Raw genomic sequence first — 12,963 nt, 5'->3', positions numbered from 1 at the left:
GCCAGTTAGAGAGGGCAGGGCCCAACCTTTTAAGAGGCGCGTGGGGAGTGCAGTGAGCGCGTCAGCGGCGTTCGTAGCGGCGGCGGCGGCTACAACTACAACGCGAGCCCGGGCGGAGCGGAGGCCCGCGGAGCAGAGGAACATCGCGGAGCAGAGGAGCATCCCGGCCTCCCGGTCCGGGGCGGCGTGGCCCGCGGCTCATGGCCAAAGGAGAGGGCGCCGAGAGCGGCTCCGCCGCGGGGCTGCTGCCCACTGGCATCCTCCAAGCCGGTGAACGCCAGGTCCAGGTGAAGGTGAGGGCCGGGCACCCCGGGTGGAGGGTCAAGGGTGGGCGGCAGACTGAGGTGGGGGCGTCACGGGATAAACCTGGTTCTGGGACACCTTGGGCTAAGCCGGGAACAGGAGGACCCAGAGGCAGGAGAGGGCCCTGGGGTGCCCTGGAGGCAGGGAGTGATGGAGAAGCTTTGTAGGCGCCGGCCCCCTTTTGCCCACCCCCGACTCTGGGTGTCTCTGGGGAGCGGCCCCACCGGCGGCTCCACGTGGTGCCCGGCTCCGCTCTGCCTAGTCGGTTTCCGTTCCTCTGTGACCAGCCGCTTAATTTTGCTGCCCTAGACGCCAGAGAGACCCCAGAAATCTGGGAAACCCACCTGGGTCCCAAATCTCTCATCCCCCTGCTCTCCACCACCACATGCTACGCCTGCTTCTCAACTCCGCTGTGAGGGCCGCTCAAGTTCATTCATAAGAGCAAGGGCTCTGCTCTTAAAGGAGCCGCATTCCGCAGGCGTTTGTGTGAGTGTAGGTGTCGGCCCGCGCGCGGCGCTTTGCGCGTCTTGACCTTCGGCCCCATTCCCAGCTCTCTGGACATAATGAAGGACCCAATGACATCAGGCGGCCCCAGGGAGGGATCCCAGGCAAAAGATATCCGCCTAGGAGGTGACTGCCTTTTCGTTTTAATTTTATTAACCGATCCTTGGAAGAAGCCTGGGTAAGCAATTATGCTGCTCCCATGTATGAGTAATCTACTTTCCCTGGGCAACCTTAACCTCCCTAGTGCCTCACCCAGAGAGGGTCCAGCCCTGCACCTAGAGGCCTTTCCTCCCCTCTCCAAGATCCCCTGGGAACTGGGGGAGGGGGACAGGGAGAGAGGGAGGGTAGGACAGCTCCTGGGTTTGCCTGAAGGTCTGGCTGCCTCCAGGGGCCAGGGAGGCTCTGGGACAGATGGAAGGAACAGCTGGGCCTACAGCCAGCTGGGCTGGGCCCTTAGGGATCTCTAGAGCCCTCACCCAGTAGGCAGGTTCACTAGCCTCTGAACCAGGGCAGAAGCCAGGGCTGGGCTTAGGCAGCTCTTGACGGCAAGAGGATTTTCAGGTTGTGGCAGCTGGTGCCAGGTGGGGACAGGTCCATTGCTGGAGCGTGCTCCCCCTCCAACTTGGAAAGAAACAGAACTGAGGCCTTGGGGGGAGTCATTAAGTGAAGACGAGCTGATAAGGATCTGGATTTGGGGTGGGGTGGCTTAGGGGCTACTTCCTCAGTATGGATTCCCCTTTTCCAGATTTTTAAGAACAGAGAATACCTTTCATTTCTTGTGGGAAGTGAGCTCTCCCTGGGTGGGAATAGGGCAAGGCAGACTTGTTCCTCCTGGCAGAGTTCCAGAGTTTCCTGCCTCTGGAAACTTCTAGGATGAAGGCCAGGGTCATGGATCTCTTTTCATTCTTTCCTCTTCTTCCCAGAAGGAATCAAAGAAGAAAAACCAGTTGTCCATTTGCAACAAACTTTGCTATGCAGTTGGGGGGGCCCCCTACCAGGTGACGGGTTGTGCCCTGGGGTTCTTCCTGCAGATCTACCTGTTGGATATAGCTCAGGTGAGTGAGCTTAGCCCGCTAGGGCTCCTCCATCACCCCAAGGTGGGAGAGACTACGGACCCCAGGGTAGGGTCAGTTTCCCCAACTGTGAAATGGGACTGGGAATCCCTACTCTCCTGCCTCTCAGAGTCACAGTGGATGAGAAATAAGAAGGCTTTGGAGAGTATCCAGAAGGGGAGTCTCTGCCCCAGGAGTCTTACTGGCAAGGTCAGCTCACTCCTCCTTGCCTGGCAAGAGCAACAGAGCCTGGAGGGGTAGGCGGTGGTGTGATAGAATGGAGCCCGCTGTGATGTTCTTAGAAGAGACTGGCACACAATGCCCCCAGCTGGACAGCAGTAGCTGGCTTGGCTCAGGGGTTGGTGACTTTGCAAGCAAGGCATCTTGTATTCACTTAATAGATGGGGAACCCTAAGCCCCAGAAAGGACAAATGACTTCATTTAAGCAGCTAGTTTTTGAGCAACTCCCATGGGCCAGGCCCTAAATGGGGTGCAAATATGGGGAACCTGCTGTCAAAATGTAAAAAGTTAGAAAAGTCAGACTGGGGAAACTGCAGTGTGGGAGAGGCCTCTCCAGCTTCCTGGAGTGATAGTAGTAGTAGAGCCTTGATGGATGAGGAAGAGTCCAGAGAAACTGTCTATTTAGGCCTAGAAGGTTTGGGGGGAGGGGGATAGCTTGAATGGGTAGTGACAGTAACAGTCTACTTTTTCAACAGTTTTTCTATTAATTCCTTTTTCCACATCCAAGATAGAGCTTGACCCTGTAAGACAGGGATCATAACCCCATTATACAGATGGGGAAATTGAGGGCCACTGCGGTGACCCAGCAAATGCCATTTCTGATATCAAGTGGTTGGGGCTTGTGAGAGGGAGGCAAGGAACTGAATTCTGGATTCATTCTAATTGATGGGAGTGTTTTCAAGGGCAGTGGAGGGGAGGACATAAGGGGAAATATCTGGGAAAGTTTCCAAGGAGACACACAGTGCTACTTCTATTGGGAAACTGTGGTTGTCATTATTAACAAGGCAAGTGATGATGCTTAAGGCCTGGGTGGGAGCAGTACAGGGTCCTAATGGCCAGGCTGAAGTGGGGAGGGAGCCCTGCTTTTGCCCGTCAGTGAGGGTGGATGTTGCCCATCAGTTGAAGGATGAGGGAGTCATCTTTTGCCTGTTCCCCATCCCAGGTGGATCCTTTCTCTGCTTCCATCATCCTATTTGTGGGCCGAGCTTGGGATGCCATCACAGACCCCCTGGTGGGCTTCTGCATTAGCAAATCCCCCTGGACCCGCCTGGGCCGCCTCATGCCCTGGTGAGTAGAAAATGCTCCTTCTGAGGTGGTAGAAGGCGGGGCTTCTGACATGTCTGCTACCCCGTGGTCCTTCCACATGGTTTGTCACAGGCTGGGGGGTGAGGAGAAGGAATGATGCAAAAACCCCAGCAAGGCCTCAGCTGCCCCAGGCATGGGCACTGGAACTCCTGCCAGTTCATTCCCAGGCTGGCCGAATTGCTAGACTGAGCAGCTTCCCCTGGCCCAGGCCCCATTCCTCCCCAAGGTCCTTTTCCCTTCCATGAAGCTGGAGTTCTAACTTCTCCCGCTCCATCACTTCCCATAATCGTTGAAAGGTTACACTCTGGAGCCAGCCTGCCTCAGTTGGAATACCGACTTCGCCACTTAGAGCTGTACGACCTTGGGCAAGACATTTAACATCTCAGCCTCAAGTTTCTTCATCTGCAAAGTGGGGATAATGATTATGCCTGTCTCACAGGGTTGTGGTGAGAATTAAATTTTTTAATACGTAATGTGCTTAGAACCATTTCTGGCACTTATTAAGTAATGTATAATTTAGCACCCCTGCAGAGTGGCTCCTGGTGGAGGGGTAAGCGTGGAAGGTAAAACCGAGAAGGGACAGCATAACCTCTGGCTCCTTGGACCGTGAGAACTACCTTTTCCTTTGATACAGAGCCTACACGCCTCAGCCTCAGGCTTTGAGGCAAGTCTGGGGGAGGTGGTGCTACAGATCAGATGGCAAAGGCAGGCGCAAGGGACAGGCTGACAGGCCAGAGCTCTGGTTCCCTCCAGGACATCCTGCTTGGTGGTTGGGGGGCAGGGGGAGGGCATGCCCCTTTCATCTCTAGCCCATCCAGACTCGAGTGGGCGCCTTCCTGCCCCAGGGGCGCCCATACCTGGTCTCCGGCCTTCAAGGCCTTCAAAGCTCTTCCCACAGTCCCTGCCCCCCAGCACAGCTTCCTTTCCCACGAGGCCCCCCTCCCACTGAAATCCCGCCAGCCCCTGGCAAAGGCCCAGGTTGGGGCCTTTGATCCAAGCTTCAGGGCCAGGGGGCAGGAGAGTCTGCCTTACCTGCACAGGCTGCTGGGGCTCCCGGTGAGCCAGCCCCTGAGACGGGGCCTTGTACCCGCCTCCCTGGCAGCCGGGCAGGGGCGGGGCTGTGCTGCCACATCTCCTCATGAGACACAGCCAATGGCAGGCAGCTGCCCCGGCCAGCCTGGAGCAGCAGCAATACCAGCAGCCCGGGTTACTCCCAGTCACATTTGGTTCCACAGCCCGGCTGCTTGGATGGAGTGTTTGGTGAAGGCTGCCAGAGGAGCCCTGGTTCTCTGAGGATTTGGGAGGGGTGGGGTAGGGCAAGGGTGGGAGAGCAGAGGAAGCCCTCCCTTGGGGAGGTGAGATCTGAGGACGTCTCACCCACGCAGGCACGTGCGGCAACCAGCTTGGTGAAGTAGCTGAGGGCCCTTCAGGCTGCTTTGTGATTCAGCACATGGCCTCAGCTGTCGGGGTGGGAACTCCTGGCGATACCTCTGAGTGGTACCCCCAGCCCTGTCTGAGCGCATGCTGAGGGCTGCCGTGTAATGTGCATGACCCTCCTCTTCATCCACCCCCGTTAGGGCCTGGGACCTGGCACCCCTTCTCCTTTCGGTGTAGAAAGAGGCTGGGCCTTCCAGGGCTCATGAGCCCTGGGACCCCCTCTCCTCCCAGGCCTCAGACCAGCCCCTGCCCTCAGCCAGCATTTAAATCCTCCGTTTCAGACCAGGAAGACTCTGGCGAACAATTTCCTGGAGTTCCCGGCCACCCATTGAGAGGCAGAGTGTCAGCAGGGTCACATGGGAGATGCAGCAGGGATGGATCTGAGGTCTGATTCCCAGCCCAGTGCTCTCGGCAGCTCCCTGAAGTCTCCCGCTGAGCTTTCCTGGTGTGATAATCACAGCAAACACTTGCTGTGTCCCAAGAACTGTTCTACATTTTAGTATCAACTGAAGTCTCAAAACTACTTCAACCCTGTGAAATAGAGCCAAAGTCCTTACAATGGCCTATTGGGCCCTACGTGACCTGGCATCCCATTTCCTGTCCAGCCTCGTTTCCTAATTCCATCTCCCACGCTCACGCCAGGCACTCTGGCCCCCTGGCCTCCTTCCTACTCCCCAGGCCTGCTGGGGCACATTTCCCACCTGAGCACTGTTGCCCCGCAAGCTGCCAGGCCAACTCCCTCCTCTCATTCGAGGCCCGGCACAGAGGTCACCTTCTCAGTGAGGGCTACCTTGGCCACCTGGTTGTGAATTGTACCCACATACTCCTAATCCCCTTTAGCCTGCTTTCCTTCTTTTTTTCTACAGCACTTAATCACCGTCTACTATGTCATGTAGCTTTTTTGGTGTGTGGTAGAATACACTATTTAAAAATTTTTTAATTTACCATTTTAGCCATTTTCAAGTGTACAATTCAGTGGCATTAAGTATAGTCACATTGTTGTGCGACCATTTCCAGAACTTGTTCCAAACTGAAACTCTGTACCCGTTAAACACTAATACCCCATTCCTTCCTCCCCTCCAGCCCCTGGCAACCAACTACTTTCTGTCTGTGAATTTGACTCATCTAAGTGGGATCATGCCAGATTTGTCTTTCTGTGTCAGGCTTATTTCACTTAGCATAAGGTCTTCAAGTTTTAGATTGTAGCAAGTGTCAGAATTTCATTCCTTTTTAAGGCTGGATAGCATATATCTTATGTTTATTTTTTGTTTGCCAACCAGAATGTAAATCCACAAGGGCAATGACTTGTCTGTTTTGTTTACTGATATGTCCCAAGTCATTAGACTAGTGCTCAGCACAGAGTTGGCACTTGAATATTTCTTGAGTAAATGTTGAAGGTAAGGTAGGTGCTATTACTATTATCGTTTTACAGATGTGAAAATGAACCTCAAAAGTTAAATAACTTGCCCAAGACCAAGTTATTTATAGTTACTGGTAGAGCCAGAACTGGATCCCGGAAGGGTGGCTCCGAAGGCCTTTGCACCATGGTTCTCTGCTGCCTTTCTATACTGATGCCGTGAAGCTGGACCATCCTGAGATCTAACTAAGATGGTGTGGGACTCACACGTGGGGAGGCACGGGGCCCAGTCCTCCCCTGTGGCTGCTCCAGAAGGAGCACCTTCACCTGGAGCTGGCCTCCCCCACTCCTGTGTATGCACACATGGGTGAGATCCCACTGGGATTGCTCCTCCCCCCCACCTCCCTGCCCCACCGTCTGAGGTGTTGGCCTGCATTCTCAGCCCCTCAGCCCGTAGAAAGCCCCTGTCTTTGGAGCCTTCACACCTGGGGAGATGCAGGCAAGACTCAGGAGGGTCTGACCTCATACCCCATGCTCAGGATTGTAGGCTGGGGGCCCTGCCTCAGTGTGCCCTTCTGGGCTGGGCCGTCAGTCCCTTCCCAGAGACCCTGGGGTGGGTGCATCCAGGGGGAGGAATTTCCTTCCTGCCGGGCACCCTGTGAGGCTGCAGAGCAGTCCAGCCTGGGCCCCGATCCTGGCGTTTTGGCATCCTGCCTCCACTCAAACCCTCCCCTTCCTCAGGATCATCTTCTCCACGCCCCTGGCCATCATCGCCTACTTCCTCATCTGGTTTGTGCCTGACTTCCAACAGGGCCAGACCCTGTGGTACTTGCTTTTCTACTGCCTCTTTGAGACGCTGGTCACGGTGAGTATGGGCAGGGGTGCGGGAAGTCCCTGGGACCTCCGGGGTTGGTGCCCGAAGCCACATCTGTCTGTCCATCGTCTGACTGGCCGAGGGCCTCTCTTCCATGCCAGTGTTTCCACGTTCCCTACTCAGCTCTCACCATGTTCATCAGCACAGAGCAAAGTGAGAGGGATTCTGCCACTGCGTATCGTAAGTCTCCCCAGCCCCCTGATCCCACCCACCAGGGACCCAGGGGCCCCCACTCCCTGACCCTCCTACCATGTTTCTTCCCTTGTGGGCCCAGCTCCCTGCTCTTGGGAGTGGGTGTGAAACCATCTTAAAAATAACTTATTGCTCTGGTGGGACCAGGGAGGTGGAAGGACCAGGGAGAGGTCACATAGCGAGGCCATGAGTTTAGGCCAAGGTGCCATCTACCCCAGTACCCAGTAACCATCCTGTCTGGAGCTGCTACTATCACCTGTGGCTAGAGCTCGGCTTATATCCATCTGACCTTCCTCCCTGGGGGCCCACAAGCCGTGCGGCCCCTCAAAAGGACTTGCTTTTTCCTGCTCAGGGATGACCGTGGAGGTATTAGGTACAGTGCTGGGCACAGCAATCCAGGGGCAGATTGTGGGCCAAGCACATACACCTTGTGTCCAGGGCGCCAATGCTTCTACAGTAGCCTTGGAAGGTGCCAATCGCACGCAGAGCGCCACCTCGCTCAGAGAAACGGTAAGGCCCTGGCAGGGCAGGGGTGGGGGAGATGAGGAACGATGGGGTGATTTTGCCGTTATCCTCAAGATATTAATAATGGCTAGTGTTTGTAAATGTTGGGCATCTGTTATACAAAGTGTTAACATGCCCACTTTGCAGATAAGGAAATTGAAGCACAGGGAGGCTAAATGATTTGTCCAGGGTAATCGAGCTAGTGAGTTGCAGAAACTAGATTTGGGGAGATTTGAACTGTGGGCTCTCAGACTCCACAGCCTGGCCTTCTTAACCGTTTGTTCATCTGGACTTGGCCTTGGGAAGCAGCAGCAGGCCCAGGCTGATTTTCCCATTTCGCAGATAGAGACAGTGAGGCCCCCAGCGAAGGGACTGATCCAAGGTCATTGAGTAGAGCTGCTGGGAGCTGAGATGAAATCAGACTGACTGTTTCTCTATGTCACCTTTACCCTCTTTACAGCAAAACGCATACCTGCTGGCGGCAGGGGTCATTGCCTCCATCTATGTCATCTGTGCTGTCATCCTGACCCTGGGCGTGCGGGAGCAGAGAGGTGAGGGGTCCTGGGGAGGGGTGCAGGCCCCCAGCGTGGGGTGGTTTTGTCCCTTTGCCTGGGCCTCAGGCTTGGGGAGGGGCCTCTGCTCTTGCCTCACTGTCCCCTCTGGCCCCCAGAACCCTACGAGACTCAGCAGGCCAAGCCGATGCCCTTCTTTCGGGGCATCCGGCTGGTCATGAGCCATGGCCCGTACATCAAGCTTATTGCCGGCTTCCTCTTCACCTCCTTGGCTTTCATGGTCAGTGGGGCCCTGATATGCTCAGCCTGGGCGGGAGGGGGTATGTGGAACAAGGGGTGGGGTAGGCCTTGGACTCAGGATGGGACAAAGCCCGAGGGACAGGTGGAATGGAGGCGGGGTGAGCAGAGGTCCCTGGAGCACGGGGAACGTCATGGAGGCTCAGCCCCGACTACATCACCTGTTTCCTTACCTCTCTTCCCACCACGCTCTCCTGTCCCCCAGCTGGTGGAGGGGAACTTCGCTCTGTTTTGCACCTACACCTTGGGTTTTCGCAACGAATTCCAGAATCTGCTCCTGGCCATCATGGTGCGTGTGGGGCCCCCGAGGGTGGCCGAAGTGGCTTAGGCTGCGAGGTGGTTCTTTGGATAGCCAGAGGACGTTTCCCAGACTGGCCCAAGGTCATGAGGGATGAGGGAGGCTTCTCAGAACATTTGGATCTGACCTACCACTGCTTAGGTAGGACTATGAAAGAAAGAGTTTGGGTACATATATCAAATCTTTATGTTGTACACCTTGAACTAGTACAATGTTATATGTCAATTATATCTCAATTACACTGGGGGGAAGAAAAGAGGGTTTGGGGTTAGATATTCAAGTAGACAGCATAGCAAAAGCAAAGGTGTGGAAGCCAGAACTTCCGGAGCTCTGTGCTCAGAGAAGGCAGGAGAGGAGATTGGGACTCGCTCTCAGCTCCCCTGAAGAGCCATCGGGTGCCTGTCCTCAACTGTCCAGATGTTGTCATCTGTCTCTTGAGCAGGGCTGGGAGCACCTTTAGAGTCCCAGGCAGAGCAGGGGGGATTGCATGGCTCTAACCCACTTCCCTCTCCCCCTTTGCCCATCCACAGTTCTCGGCCACAGTCACCATCCCCATCTGGCAGTGGTTCCTAACGCGGTTTGGCAAGAAGATGGCTGTGTACATTGGAATCTCAGTGAGTGGGGCTGAAGGACAGGGCCTGGGCTGACTTGGGGGCTACTGATGGGAGCCTCCCAGCTGACTCGTATTCCTGTGCCCGCTCCCCTAGTCAGCAGTGCCATTTCTCATCTTGGTGGCCCTCATGGAGAGTAACCTGATTGTCACATATGTGGTAGCTGTGGCAGCTGGCATCAGTGTAGCAGCTGCCTTCTTACTACCCTGGTAAGTGTATATAGGCCCAGCTGGGTATGTTTCCCAGCCTCCCACCCCCCCTAGTTCTGAAGCTCCTTAGGGAGAATCCTGTGGGGGCTTCTCTCTCTGCAGGCCATTCTGTGGGTCCAGGTTGGGGGTGGGGCAGGTCTTCCCAGTACAGTTGTACAGGTTGTGAACTGCACAACCACATCCAGTCAGGGTGGGAAATGGGGGCTCAGATCTAGCCTGCACTCTATACTTGCCTAGCTGAGCAACTAGATCTGGGGCTACTTCATCTTGGAGGAAGGGGCCTTCTTTTTTTATTCACATGAAGTTGCCCTCTCCTCATTGAACTGTGTGTGAGCTGTGGGACTGCAAACTCTCAGAGGACCAATCTTATTGACACGGACCACATGGGCTAGTGGGGGCCTGGGGTTGCTAGGTGGAAGGGTGCTCATGGCTGCCACCACTGTGTACAGGTCCATGCTGCCTGACGTCATTGATGACTTCCACTTGAAGCAGCCCCATATCCATGGGACCGAGCCCATCTTCTTCTCCTTCTACGTCTTCTTCACCAAGTTTGCCTCCGGAGTCTCCCTGGGCATCTCCACCCTCAGTCTGGAGTGAGTGGGGTGGGGGTCTGGGCAGTGCTGGGCAGGGGTAGGTCCCAGGTGTCCCATCCTCACCACTCCCCTAACCACTGGGTCCCACAGCTTTACTGGGTACCAGACCCGTGGCTGCTCCCAGCCAGCACCTGTCAAGTTCACACTGAAGATGCTGGTGACCATGGCTCCCATAGTCCTCATCCTCATAGGCCTGCTGCTCTTTAAGCTGTACCCCATTGACGAGGAGAAGCGGCGGCAGAACAAGAAGGCCCTGCAGGCTCTGAGGTGAGTGGGGAAGGGACAGGGAGGTGGACGAGGGGACATCATCCAGTTTAAGCCCTCGACTAGTGCCTCCTGGGGCCAAAGCCAGATTTGCCTTCCACACGTCTTCCCGGGACAGCTCCTCTGCCCTTTCCCCCATCTGATTCATCACTGTGGCAGTCAACATTTCTTGAACACTGCCTGCCTGTGCTGAGTGGTTTTACATTTATTCATTCAACAAGTACTTAATGGGATGCCCATGTGCCAGGCATTGCTCTAGGGAATGAAACAGATAAATCCCTGCCCTCAAGGAGTTTACATTTTAGAGAATGTACTCATGATCTCCTATGGTCGTCCAACAACCTTGGGTGTCAGAGATTCCTATGATTCCCACTCTGCAGATGAAGACACTGAGGCTTAACCAGGAAGAGTGACAAGTGATAAGGGGCAGAGCTGGGGTCTGAGCCCTGGTGTTCTGACTCCAGAGCCCGCACTCTTCACGGCTCTCCTGGTGTGCAGGACCTCAGGTGCGGAGGCCAGAGGGCAGGGTGGAGTGAGTTGTGCGGAGCTCATCAGCCCGCCCCGGGCCAGGGCGTAGTCCTGGGGCTTGGGATGCCTTGTGGGCTGCAAGGACAGCGAACAAGCCTACCAGCAGTTTCTGGGCTGAGAGTGGGAGTGAGCAAACTATGTCCTGTGATTTAGACCAGCCTGGCAGTCAGCTAAGACCTCAGAGCCAAGATCCTGCGGGGACCAAGCAGGTGGGTAAGGGTGCTTCCTCCAGCCCGTCTCCTCTGACTTTTGCAGGGAAGAGGCCAGCAGCTCAGGCTGCTCTGACACAGACTCTACAGAACTAGCCAGAATCCTCTAGGGCCTGCTGGGTGGCGCGAAGCCACCATGCACAGGGCCTGGGTCACCAGGCCTGGGTCACCAGGCCACATGAGGAATCCGGGCCTGCTTGCCTGCTCACTGAACAGCTGGTCTCCAGATGCCAGGAAGGGAGCCAAAGACTCGAGAGTGAGCGACCCAGGACGCCTCCTGTGCCCATCGTGAGGCGGGCTGTTCATACAGCCACCAGCCTCCCTCTGCCCACCCCAGGGGCCAAGCCCAGGGGCTGCTACTGTGAATATGCCACAAGGACTGATCGGGCCTAGCCCGGAACACTAATGTAGAAACGTTTTATACAGAGACTAATTAATAACTTAATGACCATGTACATAGCAGTGTGTGTGCTTGTATATGTCTGTGAGCTATTAATGTTATTAATTTTCATAAAAGCTGGGAAACGGAGCTGCCTGTTTTCTGTCTTTGTCCTGACACTGAGCCCTTCTGTGCCAAGGTGCACAGAGTGAGAGGGAGCGCTCAGCCGCAGGTGCCCTGGGGGGCGAGAATGTGTGTAGAGGTGTGATAACAGCATCAGCTAACATTTACTGAACACCTGTCTGTACCCGGCCCAGGTGTGGAAGCTTTCCTCTCACTTTGCTGATGTTCTCACTTAATACTGGGAAGCATCCTGCTAGGTCAGGACTGTCCCCATTTTAAAGATGATGAAACTGAGCCCCAGTGTTGAAAGGGACTTGGCTAAACTCACACAGCCAAGAGAGACCTAACTGGAGTAACATCCCAGGTCTTCGAGACTCTAGCACCTTAACCACTACCCACTGCTCCCCTGTGTCTGAGAACAACCAGTTTGCTCTGCTCAGGCCTGCATGCTCTGCTTCCCACCCTAGGCTTGCCTGAGCATGTGGCGCTGGCTGTGCTGGGGCAGACCCTGTGACTGGGCCCCTGCGGGGTCCCCAGAGACCTGTGATTCTTCCTCCACCACTGACAATGACAGTGTTGGAAGGCGGGAATGTACCTAGCTGGGTGTATGTGTTGGTTGAGGGGAGGGGGTCTCACCACTGGTGGCGGGGAGGAGGATGGTGGGGAAGGCCTAGTTTGTAGCATTTGCCTATTTCCAGGCTGTAAATATTCCCACTATAGCCAATTTCAAGTTACCAGCAGTTGTGCTCTCCTGCAAAATTCCTGAAAATTTAATAATTTGCCCTCACAAGCTGGTAGGAACTTGCCTCAGCAAGTCATTGGGTTTTACACACTTAGATGAAACTCCAAAAAATCAGGAAAGCAACACTGGCAGGATCAAGAGGCTACCAATCCAACCTCTTTATTTTACATAGATGGATAAATACGGCCCAGAGGAGAGGCATGCTTAGACTATTTAGGCTTGGTTTTTACTTTGGGTTTGGGACTTTTTTTTTTTTTTTTGAGTTGGAGCTCCATTTTTTGGATGAAGTTCTACTCAACCACTTTTTTTTTTTTAATTTATTTATTTAATTTACTTATTTTTGGCTGCGTTGGGACTTCGTTGCTGCGCGCAGGCTTTCTCTAGTTGTGGCGAGCGGGGGCTACTCTTCTTTGCAGTGTGTGGTCTTCTCATTGCGGTGGCTTCTCTTGTTGCGGAGTGCAGGCTCTAAGGTTCGTGGGCTTCAGTAGTTGCAGCATGCGGGCTCAGTAGCTGTGGCTCGCAGACTCCAGAGGGCAGGCTCAGTAGTTGTGGAGCACGGGCTTAGTTGTTCCTCGGCGTGTAGGATCTTCCCGGACCAGGGCTCAAACCCGTGTCCCCTGCATTGGCAGGCGGATTCTTAACCACTGCG

General features: G+C 54.9%; 1 protein-coding gene across 10 annotated transcripts; it reads left to right on the top strand.

Annotated features, from left to right (window-relative positions):
* The first annotated feature begins 100 nt into the window (after positions 1-100).
* Positions 101-11,599, top strand: MFSD2A (MFSD2 lysolipid transporter A, lysophospholipid). Of its 10 annotated transcripts, none has more exons than XR_014243493.1 (15): positions 101-293; positions 1,731-1,862; positions 3,043-3,167; positions 6,721-6,844; positions 6,955-7,033; positions 7,398-7,555; positions 8,010-8,100; positions 8,220-8,341; positions 8,564-8,647; positions 9,187-9,270; positions 9,364-9,476; positions 9,926-10,069; positions 10,261-10,336; positions 10,714-10,839; positions 11,117-11,599. XR_014243493.1 is itself a non-coding variant. In XM_082388591.1 (14 exons), exons 1-14 carry the CDS (start codon positions 201-203, stop codon positions 11,178-11,180), a joined length of 1,581 nt encoding a protein of 526 aa, XP_082244717.1. In that variant the 5' UTR covers positions 101-200; the 3' UTR covers positions 11,181-11,599. The 10 variants fall into 10 exon arrangements, 7 of the variants coding, with proteins under 7 accessions (XP_082244717.1, XP_082244716.1, XP_082244715.1 ...); XR_014243494.1 differs by having other exon boundaries at positions 10,160-10,336; XR_014243492.1 differs by lacking the exon at positions 10,714-10,839.
* The last annotated feature ends 1,364 nt before the right edge of the window (positions 11,600-12,963 follow it).

The sequence above is a fragment of the Balaenoptera borealis genome (assembly GCF_965194805.1).
Source record: "Balaenoptera borealis genome assembly, chromosome: 1".
NCBI classification, from domain to species: domain Eukaryota; kingdom Metazoa; phylum Chordata; class Mammalia; order Artiodactyla; family Balaenopteridae; genus Balaenoptera; species Balaenoptera borealis.
Note: the sequence above shows the minus strand (reverse complement) of the source record. Positions and strands in the feature narration are given on the sequence as shown.

What these genes read in the sequence shown, in the direction of transcription:
- MFSD2A (XM_082388587.1), top strand. Translation starts at nt 201, where the DNA reads ATGGCCAAAGGAGAGGGCGCCGAGAGCGGCTCCGCCGCGGGGCTGCTG. An exon ending in CTGGGCCGCCTCATGCCCTG is followed by an intron (nt 3,168 to 6,720) that starts GTGAGTAGAAAA and finishes CCCCTTCCTCAG; the next exon opens with GATCATCTTCTCCACGCCCC. An exon ending in ATCTGCTCCTGGCCATCATG is followed by an intron (nt 8,648 to 9,186) that starts GTGCGTGTGGGG and finishes GCCCATCCACAG; the next exon opens with TTCTCGGCCACAGTCACCAT.